This window comes from Leptonychotes weddellii, chromosome 5, assembly GCF_054177405.1.
Source record: "Leptonychotes weddellii isolate Sample4059 chromosome 5, ASM5417740v2, whole genome shotgun sequence".
NCBI classification, from domain to species: Eukaryota; Metazoa; Chordata; class Mammalia; order Carnivora; family Phocidae; genus Leptonychotes; species Leptonychotes weddellii.
In genome coordinates, this window is record NC_138373.1 from 83469327 (window position 1) to 83494462 (window position 25136).

The following is a 25136-nucleotide window of genomic DNA, read 5'->3' on the forward strand; positions in this document are numbered from 1 at the left end:
TATATACACAATGGAATATTATGCAACCATCAAAAAATGAAATCTTGCCATTTGCAATGACGTGGAAGAAACTAGAGGGTATTATGCTAAGTGAAATAAGTCAACCAGAGAAAGACATGTATCATATGATCTCACTGAAATGAGGGATTCTTAATCTCAGGAAACAAACTGAGGGTTGCTGGAGTGGTGGGGGGGTGGGAGGGGTGGGGTGGCTTGGTGATAGACATTGGGGAGGGTATGTGCTATGGTGAGCGCTGTGAATTGTGTAAGACTGATGAATCACAGACCTGTACCTCTGAAACAAATAATATATGTTAAAAAAAAGAAAGTAAAAGAAGATAGTAGGAAGGAAAAATGAAAGGTGGGAAATTAGAGGGGGAGAAGACCCATGAGAGACTATGGACTCTGAGAAACAAACTGAAGGTTCTAGAGGGGAGGGGGTGGAAGGATGGGTTAGCCTGGTGATGGGTATTAAAGAGGGCACGTATTGAATGGAGTACTGGGTGTTATACGCAAACAAAGAATCATGGAACACTACATCAAAAACTAATGATGTAATGTATGGGGATTAACATAAGAATAAAAAAAAAAAGCACTGTGAAAAAAAAACTAATGATGTAATGTATGGTGATTAACATAACATAATAAAATAAAATTTAAAAAAAGAATACAGGCTATGCAATCAGGCCATCAGGGTTTGTATCCTTGCTTCTCTATTACTGTGTGACTCTGGATAAATTATCCCCCAAAGCCTCAGCATCCTCATTCATAAATAGCAATAATAATAATAATAATAATAGCAATGATGCCAAAATTAATAGGGTTGTTCTGAGAATTAAGTGAGTTAATGTACTTAGAATCATGCCTACACCACAGAAAGCCTTTAAGAGTGGTTGCTATCATTTATGTGCCATAGCTTCATTATGGAGCATCTTGGTGTTACAATCAAATGTAATATTTTTTACAACTTAATAAAAATCTAAGTTTGATGAGTTGAGAATCATTCCTTAAGATTCAGTTTGTATATTAATATTTTGGGGAGATACTTTTTTTAAAGAAAGCAAGACAATTTGTCAAAAGACTAATTCAGTGAATAAACAATTCTTTATTTTCAAGAGCATATTATTTATTTTTATATAGATATATACAGTTCTCACTAATATATTCTTCCTATATTCAATGAAAATGTGTAAGTAGTATAAGCTTTGCATGGATATACTTTTGAAAATAACATAAGTATATTCACTGATACACACAGTACATTTATAGATGCCATAAAGCTTCAAAAATAACTAATATACTTGAAACATCATTAAGATGTTTCCACTTGGCTTTGATATTGTGCAAAGGCTCATATGATAAAGTTAATTAAAGCAAAACATAACATCATCCAAGTAATTATTTGCTCAAGGTCCTTAAAGATAGGAGAAATGTCTTTTTCTCCTTTGTTTCCTCCACCCAGCACAGAAGATGGCACTGAGGACATTCACTAAATATTAATGGATGGAAAGAAGGAGGGAAGGAAGGGTGGAAGGAAGGGAGGAAGAGGAAGGGTTGGAAAAGGGAAGAGAGAGATGGAGGAATGGAAGGAGGAAGCTAGGAAGAGAAGGAGATAAAGGGGGGAAGGCAAAAGGAAGGGGAAAATAGAACAATATAGGTAGTAATTTGACAGTAATATATAATTTTTAATACCAGAGAATCTTTGCTGATCAGAAAAACAGTACTCAACAGACATGCTATTCTAGCCCAGACTTTGCCACTCACTAGTCATTAGTCCTTGGGTAAGGAACTCTATGCATATGTTTCTTCATCTAACATGGGGATACCATCTACCCTCACAGCACACTCGTAAAAATCAGATGGGATAACACTGAGTGCTTTGTGAATTTTTAAACAATGGAAGTGTAAGATATCATTTTGAGGTAATTATTAAAACACATAAACAGTATCTTTTTTGCTGCTAAAATATTATTCAGTTTCAGGTTCCAATGAAGTACATACAATATTTAGATCATAAGATCCAATAGTTTAAAGGTTATCTGAACTGACCAGAGTGCATCTAGAACACATTTTTTTCAAAGGGACTCTGACGAGCACTATTATATCCAGGATTAACAAAAGTTATAGAAATTATATTATTGTGGAAGAATTAAAAATACTAAGCTTGCTTAGTTTAGAGAAAAGTAAATTAAGGCAAGTTGTGGAAATAATATTAAAATGTTGAATATGGCTGCATAAAAGAAATACATGCTGCTGCAGAAGCAGAAGGAAAACCAATTAATGAAAAATCCACAGAAGCAAATTTTAATCATATACTAACTTTCCAATAAGAGCTATCCGTGGTAGGCAGGATAACAGCTCCCAAAGATGTCCGTGTCCTAATTCCCAGAACCTGTAAATACGTTGCCTTACATGGTAAATGGGACTTTGCACATATGATTAAGATTAAAGACCTTGAGATTGGAAGATTATTCTGGATAATCCAGATAGGTCCAAACTAATTACATGAATCTTCAAGAGCAGAGAACTTTCCCAGCTGTGTAGAGAGGAAGATGTGAGTAGTAAAAAAGGTCAGAGATACAAAGTTGCTGGCTTTGATGATGAATGTGGCCATGAGCCTAAGAGTGTGGGCAGCCTCTAGAAGTTGTAAAAGGCAAGGAAATGGACTCTCCCCTGGAGCCTCCAGAAGAGAACACAGTCCTGCTGACGTGGATTTTCACTCAGTGAGATCCATATTGGACTTCTAATCTACAGAACCATCACATTGTACATATTATTTAAATCACCAATTATGGCAATTTGTTATGGCAGCAATAGGAAATTTATACACTGACCAACAAGGAAAAGGCCACCTTGAAGTTAAGCAATCTGTCTTGAGAGAGAGTCATCAAAAAGCTCTTAAAGGCATGTGCCCGGCCAGCTCAGTCGGTAGAGCACGAGACTCTTAATCTCAGGGTCGTGGGTGCGAGCCCCACGTTGGGCGCAGGTCCTTTTGAAAAAAAGCTCTTAGAGGCGATGTGAAAAGTAATCCTACAAAGAATGGATGGGAATCTACGATAAATTAATCCTATGACTTCTTTGAATTCCATGACTCTACAACTGAAATAAGTAAGGGTCATTAAATTGATGGCAATGGAATGAACAGGGATAGAATACTACACCCAGAGAACCTTGGTCTCTTTCAGATTCCCAAGTCATTTGGTCTTCAGGTAGGTCAGCCATTAAATGATCCCCAAATTCGAGAAGTCATTGCCAGTTATGGGTCTATCCACTGTGAAAGGGATTTACAATTACATAAGTTACTGCTAGATCCTGCTTTGGTTTTAATGGTGTGTTTTTCTGGAAAATTTTGGGGACAGGTATTCTTAGGGATATTAACCATTTCCAGTGTGTCCAAATTTTATTCCTATCCCCAGCAATAGATCCAAATTTAGTGGGAAACTCCAAAACCAACCTACTTTTTGAAGAGCTTCTAGATATTAGATGGAGTGAAAACTCTAAAGTAAGTCTGGAAACCAGATTTATAAATGGTGAATAATTGCACAGAAGGAGAAGGCAGAGGAAGAATGCATTTACATAGTCTACTGGTCTCTAATATACATACTTGTAAGTTAAGTTATTTTGGCTACCTCCTGCTGGAGGAACCAAACTAGAACAAAATTCATAATCAACATAACCATCAAATTCTGTTTATGGATCCATAGGTAGAACCAAGTTTTTTACCCAGGATATACATGAGATTCATCCAAGGAGCTCTTTTAAGATTCAGACTCTAGACTCTACCCTCATAAATTATGATTTGGTAGGTCGAGAGTGGTACCAAAATTTCTATAGTTTTAGAAAGCTTCACAGTCAAAGCTCATGCACAGCTTGAATTGCATACCACTGTAATGGAGTACTATGCTCACTTTACCTCTCTGTCCACCAAGAGTATATTTTCTAGTCCTTTTTTTGTCAGCAAATATAAATGAGAAGACATGATCCTGTCCAGTTGATCCAACACCATACAGACTTTTTCATTAATGATCCTCATGGTTATGAAACTCATATAAGCAACAATTTAGGGCACCTAAGTCACTTGGACACCAATCCGGATACCCCAACTTTCAACCTTATGTTTGGACTATGGAATTTTGTTTCCTTTATATTCTTTATGATTTCAGAAGTTAAACTGTCTGTCCTTCAGTCACTTGACTTGTCTCTAAAGGCTCATTTGTCCAGAGGGAAAAATGAGGTAGAAATAAAGGTCATATTCTCACCAAAAAGACAATGTTGGTATTTTGATAGAGAGCTCGTGCCACACAGATTCTTTGCCTCTGACCCCCACTCAGGTTGATGCCCTAGAGAAGAAATAACCATAAACATCCACCCTTTCCAATAGTAAAAATTCTCTTTAAAATACAAACTTCTTTTTAAAAAATCTTAAATTAATGGTAATTTATTAATTAAATTGTGATAACATTGTTAAGGTAAAATGAAAATTGTCTATTTTCTGGTCAATGCTTTATAATTATATTAATACTTTATAAAGTACTGGTCAATACTTTATATTAAGATAATTTTTGACTGTTAACATAAATCCTTTTTTCACTCTGATAGACAGCTCTGCTGTACAAAAATATCAATAACCAAACACATGGTGAGTTGAGTGCTAAACACAGCAAGTAACTCCAGAATTTTTACTAGTTTTGTGAATTGTGTCTGTAGCTTACTTAACATATACCTCTTAAATTTGATATTACCAATTATGTTCAACAGAACTATATAGCAGTACTATATATCAAGTACTAATTATAATTTATATAATCAAATACTAATTATAAACATTTTTAAACTATATGGAGCACTTGGTATGTGCTAGGCTTGTGTGAATGCCTTTACATTCCTTATTTCTTCTATTCCTTATAGCAATTCCAATATATAGGTATCATTCCCTTTACACACGAGGAAACTACAAGTCCATACTCTTAAATACTATACTGTGCTGCAATCAAGAATAGGCATTAAGAACACAGACTACAGAGTTAGATGAATCCCAGCTACACCGCTAACTGGGCAAGTTCTTCAACGTTTCTCAGGTTAGTTTCCTCAGCTGCAATATGCAGAAGATGATAACACCCATATAACAAATTTGCTGTAAACATAGATAATGCATAAAATTTTTGCCCAGTACTTGAAACCTATAAGGGTCAAAAAATTTTAGCCAAAATTGTTATAAAGATTATATACAGGCATAAATATTTTTTAGCTGCCCAGAATAGTATGACATCACTGTAAAACATGTTTACACAAAGAAAAAAAAAAGGACACGTTAACAAGAATAAATAGATGTGGACAAGAGTGGAAGAAGTCAGAAATAATCTCAATTTCAACTCCAAGTAAGGAAAAATACATTTGATCAAAGGCAGGAACTGCTTTATATTCCTTAAGAACTCTCTAGTAGCTAGCATGATGTTACATAGATGGTGGTTACCCAACAAATACTTAAGAGTGGAATTAAAGCTCCTGTGCTCCTGTTTCTGGAACCTGTCACTAGGACAACACACAGCTCCTATACTCTCAGATTTCATTATGCTCCATTAAAGGTTAAAGACAACCAGAAGACTTTTCTAGATTTTTGTTTATTGTTTAAACTATACATAGCTCACCCTCTCTCCAATTTCAGTTTGGTCTCCAAAAGGTAGTAAGTCAATATCTGGCTGAAGAGAACAGGCATCTGTAACAGCTTTGTACCTTTGGGAGAAATTATTTTGAATTTTTAGATCACTATTAATATACTGCCCAGAAAGTAAGTCCCAGGTTCAATATCTTGGAAGCCGAAATACAACATTTGTTGAACAATTTAGTACGGATTAGCCTCTACAGTAGGTTTGTGGACACAAAGCTAATTAGATATTGGTTCCCACTCTTATAAAACTACCAAATGGAGCAGAAGACTGATAAAGAAACATATAATAAAATGGATCTCCTTAGGCACTACAGCAGAGGTAGGTGTAAAATGCTCCTAGAATACATAGAAATGGCTGACCACTCTGAGAAATTAGTGACGGCTTTGCAAAGGAGGCAACACATAAGCTGTACCCAGAAGGATGAGTTGTAATTTGCCCAGAATAAAATGAGGGAAAGGAAGCTTTAGGAACTGCACAAAGGTGAAAAGGTCATGGTGCATCTCAGGGACAACAGGAGGCTCACTCAAGTTGAAACACAGGCTGCAGGTGGGTGTTTGCATATGGTCATGCATGCAGAAGGGAGGAGAAATAGAAGGTGTTCAGGATTGACGATACTCAAATAGATCTAAGGCTGGGACCAGAAATGATAAACTGGAAGTTTAGGGAAGCATAGAGATAGGGAAGGCTGGGGAAAATATCCATAGTTTCATTTTCTCAATCATCTAGTTTTAAAATATTAAAAAGTCATTCTTGAATAATCCCTCTTCTTCCCTGCTCTTACTTTTCCATTCTTTTTCTAGAATGGTTTTCTGTCAACCGTCTCTTCTTTTCTATTTCTGCAGTCACCCCCAAGTGTAGGCAATGAACACTGCATGCCTGGACGATTATTCCAACAAACATCTAAATGTCTCCTTGCTACTAATTCATATTCATCTTGTATGTATCCGCCATTACACTTCCAGACTAAACATCACATTTACTTCGCTATTCCCCTTTCTAAAACTTACAGCGCCTCCCCAGAATGCACTGAATTATATCCAGTTGTCTTTTAAGGCACTCCACTACATCATTTCAGCTTTTATTTATAAACTAGTTTGCCACTGTCGATACACATAAATCCTTTCCTGAATGGTTTGTTCCCCAGGCCTCAAATGTTCCCATGTAATTTAGGTTCTTCCTCCCACACTATCTGCTTTCCTCTTCCCTCCCCTCCTCATGCCTCTCCCCTGACCTAATTCTTAACTTTCAAGGTTTGACTTAGGGTTTTAAGACTCAGTCCTGAGATGATGGCTTCATGAAAGGATTATGCCTTTGTGCACTCTGGTGGTATTTAAAGATGGTTGAGAGATGGCGTATTTTGGCTGCTCTCAGTAACTAGACCTCTCAGATCCTACATTATTCTTCTTTCCATCAGTAACTTTCCTTCTGCTCCTTGCTTTTTTCCTTCTACTTACCAATAACCTCAGTAACTCCCCCTGCCCCCCCAATTCCATTTCAGCTGTTTAGTTTGGTGTACAAGTTGTTCTCAATAAATGTACAAGATGGGCTGAGACTTCCACTAAGACTGCTCTTTAAAAAGTTGACTCAGAAGACCTGGTAGTGAGGAGGGAGGCAGGCAAGCAGGGAAAAAGGAAGTCATGGCTATAAAGGTTCCCATGGACCAAACATAAGGATTAGAAATAGTTTCTCATTTTAGTTCTAAATTTTATACATTCCAAATTACCTCTGTTTGTTGAAAGGACTTCCAAAGGTAATATTTTCTTCTACTGTAGCATTTAATAGCCAAGGCTTTTGAGCTGCATAAGCCACAGAATACCTGTTCCTACTGGAAAATGGAAAAGAAAAACAAAACGCCAAAATTATACCAGGGTGTTGTGCTGTGTGTATTTTAGTAAAACTAAGGAAAATAAAAGTTGATAAAATATCTCAGACACAGAAATGGAAACTTCCAAGAAAGAACATTTTAATAACCACCAACCTTATTATTTAATGGTTAAGTATTTCACCTAAATTAAAAGGATTTGAATTTAATCAAAATGTCTCCCAATGTGCAAAATTTAATTTTGCTTTGCTAAAGAAGTGTTTAAATAAATTGAAAATTTACTTTCTAAAATGACTGTAATTTTAAAAATAATTAAAAGATAAATAGCAACACACTCTCCCTGATTGCCACAGCTTTTTACTTTTTATTAAAAGCACTTTACGTAATTATTAATTTTATATGCAGACCTTAGAAAAAGACATGAATTGGTATTGTGTCTGTGGCTTAATCACATTAACATATTTTAAGATAATAGGTAATATATAATTATTTCAAAACAAAGAATAATATATTGAGGAGTCCATTTTAATATTGAAATAACACACATCTAAAAACTACATATTTCAAAACATATTGAAATAGTTTATTTTTTAAAAAATTATAACCTCTTCCTCCTCCCCCATTTTTTTTTTTATGCTTGCAAATTCTACCAGATGTCTATATATCAGACTTTAATTTGCAGTAACAAATACATGTGAGTTGAAGATAAAGAATACGATGGGATTGGGGTAAGAAAGGGGTCAGCTTTAAAGTCACACTTCCACAGTTAGTTCATGGTCTGTAAGTACTAATTAAGGAATCAAGGTTAAAAGATAGTAAGGTTAAGAAAAAGAGTAATTAGAAATTCTCAGTGATTATCCTGAAACATTATGTCTTAGGAGTTTAAAAGACATGATGATACACAGTATGCTAGTAGTCTCTTAGATAACCATATGTACAGTAAAACAGTGGTTCCCAACTTCTGACATGTCTGCTTCCCCTCCCCCCAGTCTTCCTATCTCTAGTTTATGGACAGATCCCATCACTGTTTAACTCATAAACAATATACATATTCTTGCATTTTTATTTTATGAAGTCCCAAAACCAATTTGCTAAGAAAGAACAGTTTGAATTTCAGCCAAAGTTGAGAACTTTGTGAATCATGGAGAGGAAAACCATTGACACAATGGGCCATTTTGTTTGGCAAGTTAATTTTTTAACAGCCTATAAGTGTTGGGAACCACTGCTTTTGGAAATATGTAGGCACATTTTAATAAAAACTTCATACACTATAAGAATGAATAAAATGACCAGGAGTAAGAGACTGAGTATTAAGTAAAGTCTGAGGAAGAAAGTTATTCTTATTAAACGCAGATTAAAATAGAAATAATACCTTCTGGTTGCTTCAAAAGAAGGTTCAGATTCATTTACACTGCAAGTATGGCAAACAATGTTCATTAATTATGAAATATAAATATAGAATGAATGTGTGCATATATCAGGTTGGAAATAAAATAAACATTGAACATATTCAAGAGCTGTTTCCCAAATGGTTTTTGATATTAATTTCAAAGACAAACCAGACAGATAATAGTTTTCTTTTACATCTTCATCAGCTAGGAAATAATTACTTAGTAAGCTTCCAAAAGATAGACAGTACTATTCTATTACATACAAAATCTGGGTTCATACAGTGACCTGAGTTCTACCCCAACTCTGTTCCAACAAGCTGTATAAATTTAGGTAATCTTCCTAGAATAGTTTCCTAGTCTGTATAAGGATTTGGTATCTCCAAGGCCTCCCTACCTTTAAAATTCAAATTTAATCTATTTAAATTCTTAATTAGCTACCCTGTGGCATGAAAAGAAGAACATTTTGGGGGCTCTAAACTTAAAAGGTTTAGACACAGCCTGGCCCTTAAGGAACTGGTGAGAAAGACAGACATGTACAATAGGTCAAACTGCAACATTTGGGTAAAATTAAGTATTGTTTGATATGATTCATGTACAAAAAGGTGTTTGTCTAAAAACATTTAGTTATGTCTATGTTATGGGGGAAAAAAACACCTGAAGACCTATTCATTTTATTGTTCTGAATTTTAATAATTTAATTGAATCCCATCCTTCTGAAAGACCTGAATTCAAAAACTACACACAAAATTGAAGTCCAATGGAACCCCCAAAATAGATCTGATTTGGCTTTGGAAAACACCATATGCTTTTGTGGAGAAAATATACCTAAGTACGTTGCCTGGTGATGTTTAGCTTTGAGCTACTAATGATAAGATTTTCACGCATGCACATTGCTAATAACATCTTGGTATGGTTAATGGAAGCAGGAAAAAACTATCTCAGACTAAAAATTCCCTCTCAAAAATGATTATTCCCTAACTTAAGTTGCTCACACACACAAAAATGAAATATACAATTTCCCTTAAGTGATAGTTCCATATAATATGCTTTAGATATAGAGAAATCTGATTTTCTAATGGTAAAAAGCCAGTGAATGACCTCAATGGTTTTAGTTAATTTGAGGAAGACAGAAAACAGATGAAGAAAAGCAGGTGTATGGCAGAAATTAATGGATTCATTTGCCCACTGGCCATTCAGCCAGAAGTGCCAATTAGACTCATGAAAATGCTCACCAGATGTTTGAAAATGTCAGCCCAGATTGGACATATGAATTTGGAAGGCATCCGTTTTTTTCAATTACTATTCATTAAATTCCAACTATATTTATTCAATATCAATTTTAAAGTATATATTGATCATCTCCCTAGGAAAAGAACATCCAGTCCACGTTTGGCAAGCCAGGGTATACAGCAGAGTTGCTGCCAGAGGGGCAAGCAAGAGTGAGCTAGATGAAGTAAAGGTGAAGAGTATTTCAGACTCACTAAAACACATACTGATGGTCTTGAGTTATCCTGGCCTTACAAGGAACTGATGTAAATTCGGCATGGCTAAAATGTGGGTGTAAATGGCAAGTGAAGAAAAAAAGTATGAGTGAACTTAAAAAGCATGCACAGCCAGAAAGCAAAGGGGCTCATAAAACATTTTTACAGTTATTGAACTTGTCTTCAGAACAACAGAAAAACACTGAAAAGGTTTAAACAAGAGAGAGTGAGATAGGTTCAGTTTAGATATATCACTCTAATTGCAGAATGTACCAAACGAATTGGAGGAGCAAGATTAGACTGACAGAGAGACCACTGGAAGTGGTCAGTAATCAAGATATGAAGGCAGTGCTTTGAATTAGAATAATGGTGAATGAATGAAGAGAAGTAGATAATCTTCAAAGATACCAAGATGGGAGGGGATACAGGAGAGGAAGAAGTTGTGGACAGGGAACACAGATGAGGAAGTGCATATGTTGGGGGAAGATAGCAAATTCAACATCAGACACATTCCGTTTGAGGTACCCCAGGGATTCCCGAATGACCATGGCCAGGAAGCAGAATTTGAAGCTTAGGAGAGAGAGCTGGTAAACAAATGAAGACCTTGTAGTGATGTTTCCCTCCTAATATATGCCTTAGGTATCAAGGGCTTTGGATTCCATCTTTAATTAGTGAAAAGTCAATAAATGACTTCCAACAATTGTAGTTTGTTTCATAATAGAACACAGGTACAGGACCAGATAGAGGAAACTAAATTCATAGGAAGCTATCTGATTGCCTGGTGAGTATATACAGAGGCAGAAATGAAGGGGACAAAGTCAGAACCTGAAAAACAGCAGTATTTAATAAATGGCTAAGGAAGAGAAACTGGAGAAAGGACCAAAAGGAGCAGGCAAATGCTTTGAGGTAAACTCAGCTGTGAGTGGAATTTAAGCAAGGAGACCTGTTAAAGGAAAAGGTATGGGCAACAATGTCAAGTGGCCAGGAAATCAAGTAACATAATGATCAGAAAGTACCCTGTGAATTTAAAAACTAGGATGCCAGTGATGGACTCAACAGTTTCAGTGGAGTGGCAGAGGTAGAAACCAGAGTGCAGTGGGCTAAGGCAAGAGGAGTATAAGAGGAACGGACAAAAGGGGCTAGAGTAGTAGTTGAAGGGGGCTGTAGGTTGAGATTAGAAAGATAGACAGAGACAGGATAGAGATAGAGATAGAGACAGAGATGGGAGAGTGCTGTTTTTCCACAAATAAAAATAGAAAAGAGCCTGGGGCTGGACTAGATGTGAAGCAGATAAAGAGAAAAAGACAACATGCTTTGGATATAGGGTATCTCAGTCTACTAAGGAGACCATCCACATTAGTTACGTAAACAAAATACAGAGGGACCAGGAGAGAAGGTACATTTCAATCTACCTGGAAGAATAAGAGAAGGTTTTGTCGAAGAGATAATATGTGAGTTGACACTAGAAAAAAAGTGAGGCTAACAATCTAAGGAAGGGCATTACAGAGGAAATGTGTGCATCTGGGAAATGCCTGCAATTCAGAGTTACTAGAGCACAATAGTAAGGGTACAGGGATAGCAGGATAAGAGCTTAAGAAGTTAGACAGGGACCAGATCATGAAAGGTCTGGTATAGTATGCAAAGGTTTTTGGAATATTTCTTGTATGCTTTGGCCAGTCAATAAAAAAAAAAATTATAAGCAAGAGGTAATTAGATTTTCACATCAGAAAGGTACATCTCCTAAAGTATGAAGAAAGGTGAAGGAGTTATTACAGTGAATAGTTCACAAATGCAATTCTCCTGAACTAGGCAAATTAAAATAGGCATAGCAATGTTAAGGACAGACAGAAGGAAAGTGACTGGTTGGAATGTGGGGGCAATGGAGAGAGAAAAGAATCTAGGTTGAACCTTTGAGCTCTCACTTGGGCATCCGCCAACTGATTTCAGTGGGTGGGGACACACCCCTGCCAAGATACAGGGGAAGTAGGCATTGGAGATATAAGGGATATGAACTCAGTTTGGATGTGTTCAACATGTAGCTCATATAAGGCTTTTTGGAGGAGTTATTAGGTCTTCAGAAGAAAGATCTTGGCCAGAAATGTACATTGGTATGCTGTTAATAGAGAAGAACTGAAATCAAAGATATACATTAAGGGCCATGTAAAGGAAGAGGATACTACAACAGACCACAGAAAGACTGAAGAAGAATTCGAATATTCTTCCCCACCTTCTATCTCCACTTATATTGCAGCTCCTTACTTTTTTGACTCCTTAATTTTGCTTTATCCTTAAAATATAAGTTCAAGTATCATTCATTTATGCATTCCCCTAAAAAAGCCTGTTGACCCCACAGACTCAAGTCAGTTAGGTTACTTATTATTTGTTCTTATAAAATCCTGTACTTCTTCTTCCTGGCATTTATAAAAATTTGACTAAATAATTACTTATGGAATTATTTTCTTACTTCCTATGGCCTTCCCTGCTAAGCAGTATGCTTCATGAGAACAGGGCCTGACTTATTTTGCTCAGTTATTTTCCCCTAGCAACTAACACAGTGATCTGCATGTCAAAGATATACTAGTATTAGAGTAAGAAAGATAAAATAGATATGGTTCCTTTTGTAGGTAGACATCTTCCATGAACAAATTAAAAAAAAAAAAATCTTACTCTTTCGTTTTCCATAGTCCTTCAGAGTCCTTAACTTCTAAAGACCACCTCTACAACCTTCTACACAGCAGTAATATGTTTAATCGAATTCAACTGTGGAGGACTATTTTTCTCTTCCAAAATCAATAGAATTATCTCTGACTTCCAACATCGGATCTTATTTGATTACATGAAAATCACCAGGACCACATCCAGACCCATCCTCTACCATTCACTGTGGCAGTGAACCGCACTGAAAGCCACAAAAGAAAACAAAGGGGTCATATGGAAAATCCTCTTCTGGAAAATGGCATAAGATTTCCCTTCTGCATGCAGGATTTGAATGTATTTTCTTTCAAGAGTAAAAATTAAACTTGAGAGCTAGCAACTTTCAAGTATCATGGATGATACCTATGGAATGGGAAAGAGTGACTTTTGCAAGCTAAAATTTAGAATGGGAGCTAGATGTGGACACAAACATGCTGTATTATATCTAATCCAGGAAAGCTGACTCAATGTGTTATTATTCCTTCTTACCAGGCAAAGTCACATGAAAAGGAGTAACTTCTCAATTCACCTGTCTTAGAATAATTGAACCACTGTTACAAAGCTGATTATATCAAGACACTAGAAGATAGAACATCAGCACATATGGGGCCTGACAGGAGGATTGTTAATAGCTTGGGCAAGAGGGAAAGGGAAAGAAAGGGAAACCAAAAACAAATGATGTCGTGTCTCACATGATTACCACACTTATTACACATTCCAGACTCCCTCACTGGAACCGCCCATTAGGTAGAGCAGTTTAGTTCTAGCTCCTAAGATGTCAGTAGGAATTACTGTTTATTAAGACAACTAGGGAAAACAAATTCATTCAGGCAGAACATTTGCTTTTCTTTCTTTCTTTTCTTTCTTTCTTTTTCTTTCTTTCTTTCTTTCTTTCTTTCTTTCTTTCTTTCTTTCTTTCTTTCTTTCTTTCTTTCAGATTTATTTTTAGAGAGGAGGGGGAGGGGCAGAGGGAGACAGAATCTGCACTGAATGCCGAGCCCTTCTCAAGGTTCAAACCCGCAACCCTGAGACCATGACCTGAGCCGAAACCAAGAGTCAGACGCTCAACCAACTGTGCCACCCAGGCACCCCAGAACATTTGCTTTTCAACAAATATTGAGCACACCAAGATGCAGGAGTAAAAACCCTGACATTCTGACAATTTTGGAAAATTTTTTAGTCCCTTCCTTGTCTCTCTCACCTTTCTCTTCTGGGGCTACAACATGGCAGACTAGGTCAAAGGTAGCAATTTCCAAAGAAACATCTATAGAGGTCTTTGTGTACCTGGTTCTATCCATGTAGGTGTGTCCTAGATGAGCAGCAGTACCTTCTCTCCCGCCTAAAGTAAATATTTATCACCACAATAGGGCAAAGTACTTTATTGGACTTTGCTCATGCCAGTCTATGAGAACACATGTAAAAATAAAATTCATGCAACCAGAGATACATGCAATGGTGAAATAATGACAGCAAGGCACTTGATGCCTTATGCTAACATTTAGTTTATTGGGTTTTTTTTTTTTTTGAGCTTTCAACAATATCAAACATATAATACTTCTTAGCATTTGCACATCATCAACCTATCATTTCTTTTTTTAAAATTTTTTATTAAAATATAATGTATTATTTGTTTCAGAGGCACAGGTCTGTGATTCAACAGTCTTACACAATTCACAGTGCTCACCATAGTACATACCCTCCCCAATGTCCATCACCCAGCCACCCCATCCCTCCCACACCCCTCTACTCCAGCAATCCTCAGTTTGTTTCCTGAGATTAAAAGTCTCTTATGGTTTGGGAGGGAAAAATGAAACAAGACGAAACCAGAGAGGGAGACAAACCACAATACTGATCATTTCTAAATTAGCTTCACTCTAATAACATTTCTATGCCTTTCCTTATTGGACTAGGCACAACAACCTCTTATGGAATGAATAACTCTTTAAAAGAAGGTCAGTATCTTCTGAATATTCCTGATCTGAAAATATGTTTTATCAGAGATTAAGGATACCATGGAAGAAAATTAAGTAATTCTTGTAGTTAAAGGAAAATAGAATTTGTGTTAGTTTATCGAATCTTAGAGACTTAGTTTTTAAGAGTTGTGTCTCTAAGCCAACACAAACAGTATTTGAAGAAAATCTCAGTCCTTCTGCCATTAAGAGATGGAATTACTGTCTGTGAAGGCAAGTGTTCATAAAAAGATGATTTTTAAATTATGAGGATTTTATAAATACTTAGAATTATCTTAAATCCCTTCTTACACCTTCATCCTATTGGCTTTATCTCTAAGATATAATCTTTTTTATTAGCTTTTATTATTAGGATCCATAAGAAAGATTTCTTAACCTCAGTTGAGTAACTGCATGTTTTTATCTCTAGTTTCCTTTTTGCCTAGCTTTCATGAAGCTCAGAGTGGAATCTGTGCTCCATGTTTTATAAATACGCAGGACTCTAGTGCATGCATTTCTACCCATTCACGTCTCAGATTACTTAAATCTTATTTTTTTGATATCTTTATCTTTATTTTTCAAGCTTTATTATACTATGTTATTTTACTTATTTTTAAAAAATATTTTATTTATTTATTTGAGAGAGAGAGAGAGTGGGGAGGGGGAGAGGGGCAAGGAGACTCCCCACTGAGCACGGAGCCTGATGCAGAGCTCATCCCAGGACCCCGAGATCATGACCTGAGCCGGAATCAAGAGTTGGATGCCCAACCGACTGAGCCACCCAGGTGCCCCTAGATTATGTAAAATACTTTCCTAAGTAGCATATCATTTATTTATCCATTAACAAAATGATAAAGATATTAATGATAATATTGGAAGTTGATCTGGCCTAAGTGGGATCTTAAATTTCACACTAGAGATGACTAGATTAGAAGAACATCCTAGAGGTCTGAAAATAAAATCTCAAGCTTCTTCTGTCATGGTTTCCCATTCTTTCTTTCTGTTTTAATGACAGTGAAACAAAGGTAAAAATAAAACCCAAATAACTTGATTATGGTTGAACACGTCACACAATATAATTTAATCAAGTAAAACCTACTTCTCAAAACCTGTAAGATGGAAGGAGATAGTGACAGGGCAGACCGCCTGGTGCCTGACCTTAATGATCACCAGGAACTTGTCATGAAACAAACTGTAGGTAGCAATTATTTACCAAGCTCTCTTCCGGATATTCACTAAATAGTTTCATGTCTACCGTCTTTTCAGTTGGCCCACTAGGAATAAAATGTACACTCAACATTTCTCAGTCTCCTTCTTTTGTCCATGATACCAAATATAGGATGTTTCCTTCAAATTTCACATCCACGCATTTTCTTCTCTTCACTAGAGTTTAACATAGAGTCAATTCTAAAAATGCCTTTAAATAGTCTTTACTCACTCTTGAGACATATCTGTGTGTAAACAGTGGAGTCAGCAGCAATAGAGTTCACAATGGTGGGGTGCAAAATATGAGCAAACATCTACAGATCTAGAGCAAAGTTTCCCAACCTCGGCACAACTGAAGTTTGGAGCCAGATGATTCCTTGTTTTGTGTGGCCGGGAGAGGGGAGTCCTGTGCACTGTAAAATGTTTATCAGCAACCCTAGCCTCTACCAACAAGATCAGAAGCAGCCTATTTCCCCAGCGTGACAACCAAAAATATCTCCCCCAGGAGCAAAATCACACCTGGTTGAGAACCACTGGTCTACAATCCAATTTCTTAGATAAGCTGTAGCCAATTGCTTCATAAACTGCTTATGGGGAATCTACGAGGTAGGTCGAACTAAATAAATAGGATTAACACTTTATTACACAATTATATAATATTATGGTTCTGAGTCACTTTATTACTGCAATGTGCTTTGAAGGCCGCAAGTCAACCGTTCAAATATTCAGAAGAAACCCCATGCTAGATATTTCCTTTTTCATGCCTTTACAGTGACACACCATATCACTCTGACCTACCCATATGTCTCTTACTAGATATTTCTAGTGTCTACTTTAAATTGGGTGTGAAAAGAAATGGCTGATTTCTCAGTCCCTTATGAAGATTTTGGAAAATATTATTTGGTATTTCTTCACTGAACACCGAACCATTACAGTTCTGTTTGCCTTTAAGCTTTCCGAATAATGTCAGTTTTCCATAACTTCTTTTAACACAGGATGAATTTTCAAATTATTTCTTTGAATGTTACCCATTTAACTTTTAACTTTACAATCCCAATCATACTAGTTTATGCTATTTTAAACCTCTGTAAGAAACTGTTTTATAATTTTTAATTTATGACATTTAAGGTTTCTACTAAAAAGCTGTACCTATTTCTGAGGGGATCCTCAGATTCCCAACCTAGGAATCTATTGCTCTAATTTCTTCCCTTGGAAGATCATCAGATGTATGACAGAGCAATAGAAACCAATTAAAAATAGACATACTTGCTCCAGTGAACTTTGCCTTCCAGTGCCTGCATTTCACCAAGAATAGCAAGAAGAAGAGAAGACTTCCCACATCCCACTTGGCCCACAATCATGGTCAACTGACCTAGAGAAATCAAACAAAGGATAAGAACAGGAGGACATAGAATCCTCTTCGTAAAATAAACCCAAAATACATTTAGAAAGGCTGATGTTTCAAAATCAATGGCTCACATTTGGTCTCCAGCAATAAGGTATATATTTGGTATATATAACTCCTTTCTCTGATACACAAGTTTTTTTGAAAAAGGAGAGAAAAATTAAAAGATATAGGTCTTACTTTACTGTTTCCAACTATGAGAATGGCTGACATTAATGGAGAGAGCAATGAAATAATTGCCTAAATAATCTCGATTAGTTTTAATTTTATTATTCAATTCACTCAGGAGAGGGCAGTTTTGACTCAGATTGATAATTGGGATGAAAGGGATTTAGGCTGGCATTAAGACATCTTCTCCAATTTGATACTTTGATATGCATGTAAAATAGAAAAATCCCAACCTATTTGCCATCAGGCCAGGTCAAAAATGTATTTTTATTCAATTACCTAGACATTTTAAATAAAAATTAGTGGGCATTTGAGCCTTAAATATCTTGAAAACTTTAGTTGTCTTCAGGGATAGAAAACAATTCTCTTAAATAGTCTTTCTTTAAATCCTTTCTCAAACAAAACAAAAAATCAACTACCCCATTATTTAAATGGACTAATCAGCAAACGAGCTGATAACAGCTTATTTGGGCAGTAAATAACTTGTCCAAATGTCTACACACTCCATAGTGAAAAGCAAGTCTTAGCATTTCCAGTCATTTCCACAATGATATAGTGGCTCATGAGCTACATGGTGCAAATAAACAACTATAAATAATGTTTATAATGTTTAAAAAGTCTTTTTTTTTTGTTAAGATCAATTATCTTGGAAATCCAGGGTTGTGATAATTAACAATTAAAAAATGAGTAACAAATGACTTACCTGTTGGAATTCGAATATCTATATTTGATAATGTAGCTAAACCACTGCCCCATGAAAAGTAACCATTTGTGACCTAGAAAAGAAGAACATATAAATTAAATTATAAAATTATATATATATATATTTGGTGTTATAGAATAATTCCAATTAAAATATGTTTTCTATTTAGAGCACTGAAAGACTTTCAGTATAAGGTAGAACACACAGTGGTGAAATTCTAATTTAGAGTTCTAGCTATTGAGAGGTATAAATGAAGAACAAAAAAGAATGGAAGTGAAAGGAGGGTCTTTGAATTAGTGATATTATGAATAAGCTAAAAATTACAATTTTCTCTGAAAATTCGGGATTACTAGATCATTTACATGTGAGTATTCTTAAAAAGCAATCATCCCAAATATTTTTTAATGTAACCCCAACACTGATTACTTTTCCAGTGCTAGGCAATTCCCAGTATCCTGGTGATGCAATGTATAGAGTGGAAATAATGACAAATTATTCCAACAAAATGATTCTGTTACCAGGAGGAAGGTTTTGTAATAAAGGAATTTCCTGAACTGTGTGGATTAATCTCTATTCAATGAAGTTAAAACAAAGAGTAAAAGGAAGAGTGGCATAAAACACAGAAATGAGGTAACATATACTGGTGGGATAAACCTCAACAACCAGCAAAGATCACAAGACCTATAGTCATCCAAAGCAATCTATTTAACAGGCATGAGGTGGACTTGATAGTTTTAATAGTTACAAAAATGGGAAACAAAAGAGGTACAACAGAACCAAAGGACGGAAGTTGCTTGAAAAGACAAGGTTGCAATTTTCCACATAGGTTTTCTCTAACTTGTAAAATGTAGCTCATTTAGTAATATCCGTCACATAGATGTACATGAAATTAGCCCCAGGAGGAGGGTGGCATGGAAGGGCTGCATTACTGATTGCTTTACATATATTTGCTGAGCACCCACTCTTTGTGAGGTGCTTTGTTTGTATCGATGTGGGCTACAAAAAAGATATAATACCTCCTGCCTACTTGCTTGGAGCTTGTAGCCAGTTGAGTAAATAGACCATGGACAGGAGCAAGTACAGTACAAGACAGTATGGGCTAAGTAACAAATAGAGGGGACAGGCAAATAAGGGTAACAAAAAGAAAACCATTCACAGTTGAGAAAGAAAACCATTTATGTCTGAGATGGGGTTTAAAATTTTTTTTGGAAGAAGAAGTCTTTCAGCTAGTTTTGGAAAATATATTGAATTACAATGAAGGCATTTGGGGGTAAAGACCTACAATACAAATAGGCGCAGGATCAGAAAACTATGAAACATGTGGGAAATAATGACTAGAGCTGGCTGGGTTAGAGGTTTAAGATACTGTGGCTAACTGATAAATGACGCTCCAAAAATTTAAACAGCCTGAGGATCCCTGTTTCTCTGAGGCTCAAGGAGCTGCAAATATAACTGGGTTTGGAAGTGGGCCAGCGTGGAACTGAGAAAGGCCCTCCCCGATAATCTTGTGTTTTCAACGAACTGAGAGTGAGGCTTATTGGCAGAGAGAAAAAGTCAAATGGGACATGGAAGGAGGTGAGAAGACAGTGCTGAAAGCTGAAGAGCCATGGGAGGCTGAGGAAACTAATGCTGACGGGAGGCACGTAAAGGATTGCCAGGAACTACTGAGGGGCATCGGAGCGGGGAGATCCTAAATGTGTGGCTCTGCCAACCAGTCCATTGTGTCATTTCCTCTATAGTGCTCGGTAGCCTCTTCTAGGAGTGTCGAAAGCACGAAGTTGGATTGGTTACAGAAAGTGCTAAAGGACTGAGGGAAAAAGAAGTGGCTCAAGTTGCTGGAGGTCTCGATAAGGTTAAAAAGCAATGTCAGCAATGGTGAGGCCTGAGAGAGCTGGAAGTAGGGTTCTGGGGTCAGTGACTGCCTGACACAATAGAGTTTAAGATTTTGGAGGAGAGCAGTTCCCAGTGGTGGCCAGGTATGACCACAGGCAAGGTAGTAGAAATGGAGTGAGAGCAGAGTAAGAGATTTCTGGGCTGGGATACTAAAGAGCTGTGCACTTGGAAGTTTAAACCACATCCATGCATGGCACCAAGTAAGCTAGGGAGATGGACAGGGAAACAGGTCCACAAAGGTAGAAAATGCCAAAACTTCACAAAGGTGTGAGAGTTGAAAAGATGGTCTGAAAGCAGCAGGGAAGGAGCTAGAAGAATGCAGTGTCGCTACACAGAAGTAAAAGAGGGGACAACCTCCGTTCAAGAAGGATGATGGAAGAGGGTCCAAGTTAGTCTCTCCTGCGGCAATCTGCACTTCCACTCCCTCCTGCCTTTTACAAAATAGTCTCATGTCTCCACCAGGGTTAAAATCCTAGGTTTCCCTAAATATTTGTTTGACCTTGGAAAATCAGGCAACATATACATCTTTGCAAAGGTCCATAAAAGGGTAAGTACAAAAATGAACATCATAGCATGGTTTGTGATAGAAGGAAGATGGAGGCAAAGCCAGTGTCCATTCCTAGCGGATAAGGAAAATACAGTGATGTATACTACAGAACAGAGTAGTGTTGTAAGAAGGAGCAAACCATCATGAAAACATTTCAGGAGACCGAAAGCACATAGATGCTTTTTACATATTTTACAAGGATATGAGTATGTTTAGGCACATATATTGAGCACATTAGAGCTTGTACCATAATGGCAGGGGAGTGGTACAGAACAGGAGTGGGGATCATGGATAAGGGGAAAGAATGTATTAAAAGTAAAGGAAGGGGGTGCCTGGGTGGCTCAGTCAGTTAAGCATCTGCCTTCGGCTCTGATCATGATCCCAGGGTCCTGGGATCGAGCCCTGCATCGGGCTCCCTGCTCCACAGGGAGCCTGCTTCTCCCTCTTCCTCTGCCTGCTGCTCCCCCTGCTTGTACTCTCTCTCTCACTGTCAAATAAATAAATAAAATCTTTAAGAAAAAAAGTAAAGGAAGGAACTAGACAGATGCAAGTTACCTATTGCATGACCCATTTATATAAAATATCCAGAACAGATAAATCCGTAAAGACAGAAAGCAGATTGGTGGTTGCCAGTGGTAAGAAATAGGGGTAAATGGGGGGTGACTGCTTAATGGGTATGGGATTTCCCTTTGGGATGATAAAAATATTTTGCAATGGGAGAGAGGTGGTGGTTGCACAATATCGTGAATGTACTAAATGTCACTGAATTGTTCACTTTAAAACAGTTAATTTTATGCTATGTGAATTTTACTTCAATTAAATAATTTTTTAAGAATTTAAAGGCAGGACATTACACAAACCATCGTCCATTTCCTCCTGCTGAAAATAAGCAAAAATAAGGAAAAATGCTGAATAAACTGTAGTTTGTAAAGAAGTTCATTAAAACAAGGAGTAAGGAAATACCAAGTCCAAGTATAAAGAAAAGGACAAATTCAGAGCTGTAAGCCCTGAAGCACACTAAGCCTCGTTCCCACAAAGGGGACAAGAATAGCTAAGATATTTCAGAAGAAAAACAATAACATATAAGAACTTGTCCTAAAATATGTCAATGCTTATTAGAAAGTTATAATGATCATAACAGTGGAATCTGGGTGAGAGAAACCAATGAAAAAAAATAATAATAGAGGCCAGCAATCAGTCTAGACATATAAAGATCCTTGAAGTGTGTATGAGACTACACTGAATGTCAGTGGGGACAATGACCGATATGAGGAACTGGAACAACCGGATGTCATATAAAAAATTAAATCAGAGTTTACAGACTCACTACTAAATGTAGTAAAATTACTGCCACTAAATTTACTACTGCTAAATTTCAACCAAAATTGTTTGTTACTGATTTCCCTTCTACATCACATCCCTACTTCATACCAAACACAAAGATGGATCCAAGGTTGATTCAAGAATTAAAAGGGAAAGGTGTAGCTTCAAAGATTTTAGAAGCTAATATAAATCATCTTCATGACCTCTGGCAGGGAAAGTTTTCTTAAATGAGACAAAAAACCCCAAAGCATCAGCCATAAGGAAAAGTTATATAAACCAGACTACACTAAAATTAACAACTTCTGATACGATAAAGCCAAGCTCTAAATGGAAGAAGAGTTCTGTAACATATAACTGCCAAAACAGCTAAGGTATAAAGTATAAAGAAGTAGTACCCAGAATTTTTTAAAGGTGGAGGGAACAAATAAGCTGGCAAGTCACAAAAGAGGAAATCAAAATCCACCTGGCCAATGTATACGTGAAAAGATGCTCAACCTCAGTAGAAATCAGAAAAGTAAATAAAAGTAAATAAAAAGCACAAGATACAATGGCACCTCCTCATAATACACACTTTGGCAAAATACTGGAAGCACTGGTGAAGATGCAGGGCAACCAGAACTCTCAGCCCCCATTGGTGAAAGTGTAAATTGGCACAACCACATGGGGAAACAATTTTCCATTATCTGGGAAAGTTGAGGATGCACAGACCCCGTGACTTGGCAATTGTTCACAATAGCCCCAAATGGAAAAATAACCAAAAGCCCATCAAAAGTAGAACAGACAAATAAATTTTGGCACATTCATACATTGAAATGTTACACAGTAATGAGAATAATGAAGTACATCTTCACATGATGATCCGGATTAACTAGACATACATAATAAGCAAAAGAAACAAAACACACGCACACACAAGCACACGTTTAAACTTAAAACAACTAAAATATGTTTTTAGGGAAGCATGCATAGCAGGGGTAACCAAGGAAATGATGACGATAAAATTCAGGGTGGCAATTGTTTCTTGGAGAGATAGGAGAGGGAACAGCAAATGTGTGCATTGGGAGGAACTTCGGAGGGAACCGGTGATGTTCTTTACTTGCTGGTTGCATAGGGGTTCACTTTTTCATTTAATGGTACATATATATTTTATGTACTTTTCTGGAGACATGTTCTATTTCACAATAAAAAAAAGATTTCAAAAAGACAAATGAGTTATTACCAACTTGAGAATTTCCACCATGAATAAAAACTTAAAGGCTTGATGGTGGGCCTGAAACTGCAGTGCCCATTGCTAAGCAGTTTTTCGAGTTTTTTGCTTTTTTTTGCGTGTGTTTTTTTTGGTGCATGAAAGGTCAACTTTAGAAAAACAAATGATAGCCTCTTTTTTTTACATTCAAAATAAAAACAAATTTAGTAAGTCACATGGAAAAGATGTATTTTTAGACTCTCACTATATTGAATAGAAAATGTCAATTAAAAAAAAACTGATCCTGTTTCTGTAGTCATGCATATATTACTTGTTATGTGGGCATAATTGGAAGTAAGAAGCACAGAAGGCCCTTCCTACTCTCTCATTCCAGACTTTGTCATAGCCTAGTACTTCATACCCTATCTACACATTATAATTGTTAGGGAACTACTAGAACTATTGTTTTCAATGATGCCTGAGTCATATTCATAAACACACACACACACACACTTAAAGCTTTCTGGGAGGTTCTAATGTACAGCCAAGATTAAGAATCACTAAAGCTCCTGGGGCGCCTGGGTGGCTCAGTCAGTTATGCGTCTGCCATCTACTCAGGTCATGATCCCAGGGTTTAAGGATCGGATCGAGTCCTACGTCAAGCTCCTTGCTCCACAGGGAGCCTGCTTCTCCCTCTCCCCCTGCTTGCGGCTCCCCCTGCTTATGCTCTCTTTCTCTCTCTGTCAAATAAATAAATAAAATCTTTACAAAATTTTTTTAAAAAATCACTAAAGCTCTTTAAAATTCACGTGACATATTTTATCCTCAAAACAAGAATGCTAAAATGGCATCCCCACCACAAGATGGGCAAACCATAGCTCAGAGAGGCAAAGTGATTTGCCCAAAAGTCACACATCAAATCGATGGCAGAGTTTGAATTAACATTCACTTATTCCATCCAACCACACATTTGCTCCAACTGCTAAGTGCCTACTGTGGGACAAGTATTGTGTCAGGCAATACAGAGAGAGAGAAGATCTAAATGTAGCCCTCGGCTCTATGATACTCCGCGCGGAGGCTCCCTCACTCTCTGACTGGCCTGGGCAGCACAGGGAGTTGGTTAGCCCAGCAGTCGACACAGTTTTCTAAAAGGGCTAATTTCCAGGACTCTGGCTGCACTGATGTCTAAAAGCCGTTGACTGCTCGGGCATCTGTTCCTGCACACCACTGACCCCTCTTTGGACCCACTATCAATCCTCGTCTTGTTATCCCCTGGTGGCCTGTTCTACCTAAGCACACTTGCTGGGAAAGTACAAAAGGCTGTTTGAAATGAAATTGGATCAAAGGCACTACTGGGAACCAAGCGGGTGGGGAGGGCCCACGGGTGGGGGGGGCAGGGGGGCGGGGGGGCCGCGGTCGGGGGGAGGGAATGCATGCAACACTGGCCTAAGCCTCTCCTGGTTGAAGACAACTACTATCTAATTTATTTCCTTAAAACCTGGATTTATAATATTGGTGTTCTCTATAAATCAATTTACTAGGTAGAGGAATGTAAGAGTATGAAAGGAAGTACGTTGGAGACTAGCTTCTAACGCAGATTCCGAAGAAAGGTTCATGTTCCCATTACTAAAACAGAATTGCTGGAGCAAGAAATGTGGTCAGAAGGCAAAGCAGAGCTGGCGATGAAACTCATCAGAAC

The 25136-nt window shown here is 37.1% G+C and overlaps 1 protein-coding gene across 8 annotated transcripts in view; it reads right to left on the reverse strand.

The window, feature by feature from the left end:
• The window catches only part of ABCC9 (ATP binding cassette subfamily C member 9), a 137585-nt gene that overhangs the window by 58057 nt on the left and 54392 nt on the right, over nucleotides 1–25136 (reverse strand). For all 8 annotated transcript variants that reach the window (XM_081821328.1, XM_081821325.1, XM_081821329.1 and 5 more), the window contains 6 exons: nucleotides 18489–18561; nucleotides 17479–17584; nucleotides 8864–8902; nucleotides 7393–7494; nucleotides 5649–5733; nucleotides 4260–4340 (listed from right to left, as the gene is read on the reverse strand). In XM_081821328.1, the coding sequence (XP_081677454.1) occupies nucleotides 4260–4340; nucleotides 5649–5733; nucleotides 7393–7494; nucleotides 8864–8902; nucleotides 17479–17584; nucleotides 18489–18561 (486 nt within the window). The remainder of the gene's footprint in view (nucleotides 1–4259; nucleotides 4341–5648; nucleotides 5734–7392; nucleotides 7495–8863; nucleotides 8903–17478; nucleotides 17585–18488; nucleotides 18562–25136) is intronic.